This window comes from Mus pahari, chromosome 10 (genome assembly GCF_900095145.1).
Source record: "Mus pahari chromosome 10, PAHARI_EIJ_v1.1, whole genome shotgun sequence".
Taxonomy (NCBI): Eukaryota; Metazoa; Chordata; class Mammalia; order Rodentia; family Muridae; genus Mus; species Mus pahari.
This window is the reverse complement of record NC_034599.1, coordinates 60,644,972-60,646,207: the sequence shown is the minus strand read 5'-3', so window position 1 is coordinate 60,646,207 and position 1,236 is coordinate 60,644,972. Positions and strand designations below refer to the sequence as shown.

The window sequence follows — 1,236 nt, the reverse complement described above, 5'->3', positions numbered from 1 at the left end:
CATAGACACATTCATATATGTGCATACTCCCACTCATAGACACATTCATATATGTGCACACTCCCACTCATAGACACATTCATATATGTGCACACACCCACTCATAGACACATTCATATATGTGCACACTCCCACTCATAGACACATTCATATATGTGCACACTCCCACTCATAGACACATTCATATATGTATGTGCACACTCCCACTCATAGACACATAACTAAAAATGATTTAAAAAATAGTCTTTTTTTTTTAAGTAAAAATATATCAGACAACCTAAGCTGCACACCAGCAACAGCAACAAAGAACATATAAGCTGCCGTTAAGTCATGCACTGAAATATTTTAACTCAGTTAAAATGAATGCATTAAGCCAGGCATGGTGGCACACACATATAAGGTGAGCACTCAGCAGGATGGGGAAGAAGGATCATGAGTTCAAAGCCATCCTTGACTAGATAGTTTGAAGCTAACCTGAGCTATATAGCAAGACACTGTCTTTACGAAAACTAGGGAGGGCTGAAGATATAGCTCAGTAGAGTGCTTTTCTAGCATACACAAAGCCCCGAGGTCAGCCCCAAGGACTGCATAAATCTGGGTGTGTTGGGCCTGCCTGTCATCCTGACACTCAGTGGTAGTGGAGTGAGGTTCAGAATGTTCAAGGTCATCCTCAGCTATATAACAAATTCAAGGACAGCCTGCGACCCATGACGCCCTGTTTCAGAAAAATAAAAACTGTCTTGATCAAGCTATGAAGTCCGAACTGTTGCTCATTGGTAAGGATCCAGGAGTACTATAGGCAGTTCCTTCCCATGGAACTGTTCTTGCCCAGTGGTACCAGAGTACCATTAAACTTCCACAGGATGACCCAGAGTACTTCTCAGATAAAGAATATTTTTTGCAGTGGCCAAAAGGTTTGTCTCACCCATACTTCTTTCTTCTTGTTTTCAGGGATGTTGGTGGTGAATGTGACATGGAGAAACAAGACATATGTAGGTACACTTCTTGACTGCACAAGGCATGATTGGGCACCCCCAAGGTGAGCATGTACAGTTTATATCAGTCTGAACCCCCACATAATCGGTGAACTGTTAGACCTTTATCTTACTACAGTTGACCCAGTTGGCCTCAAACTGAAGCCTCCTGAGTGCTTGAGCCACCACCCCTAGTTATATCCACTTTCCTTCCTTCTTTCCTTTTTTCCTTCTTTCCTTCCTTCCTTCCTTCCTTCCTTCC

At 42.6% G+C, this 1,236-nt stretch overlaps 1 protein-coding gene across 1 annotated transcript in view; it reads left to right on the top strand.

Moving 5' to 3' along the window:
• Positions 1-1,236, top strand: part of Znf609 (zinc finger protein 609) — a 137,161-nt gene that overhangs the window by 124,073 nt on the left and 11,852 nt on the right. The window contains exon 4 of the mRNA XM_021206584.2: positions 952-1,039. Coding sequence (XP_021062243.1) covers positions 952-1,039 — 88 coding nt within the window. The remainder of the gene's footprint in view (positions 1-951; positions 1,040-1,236) is intronic.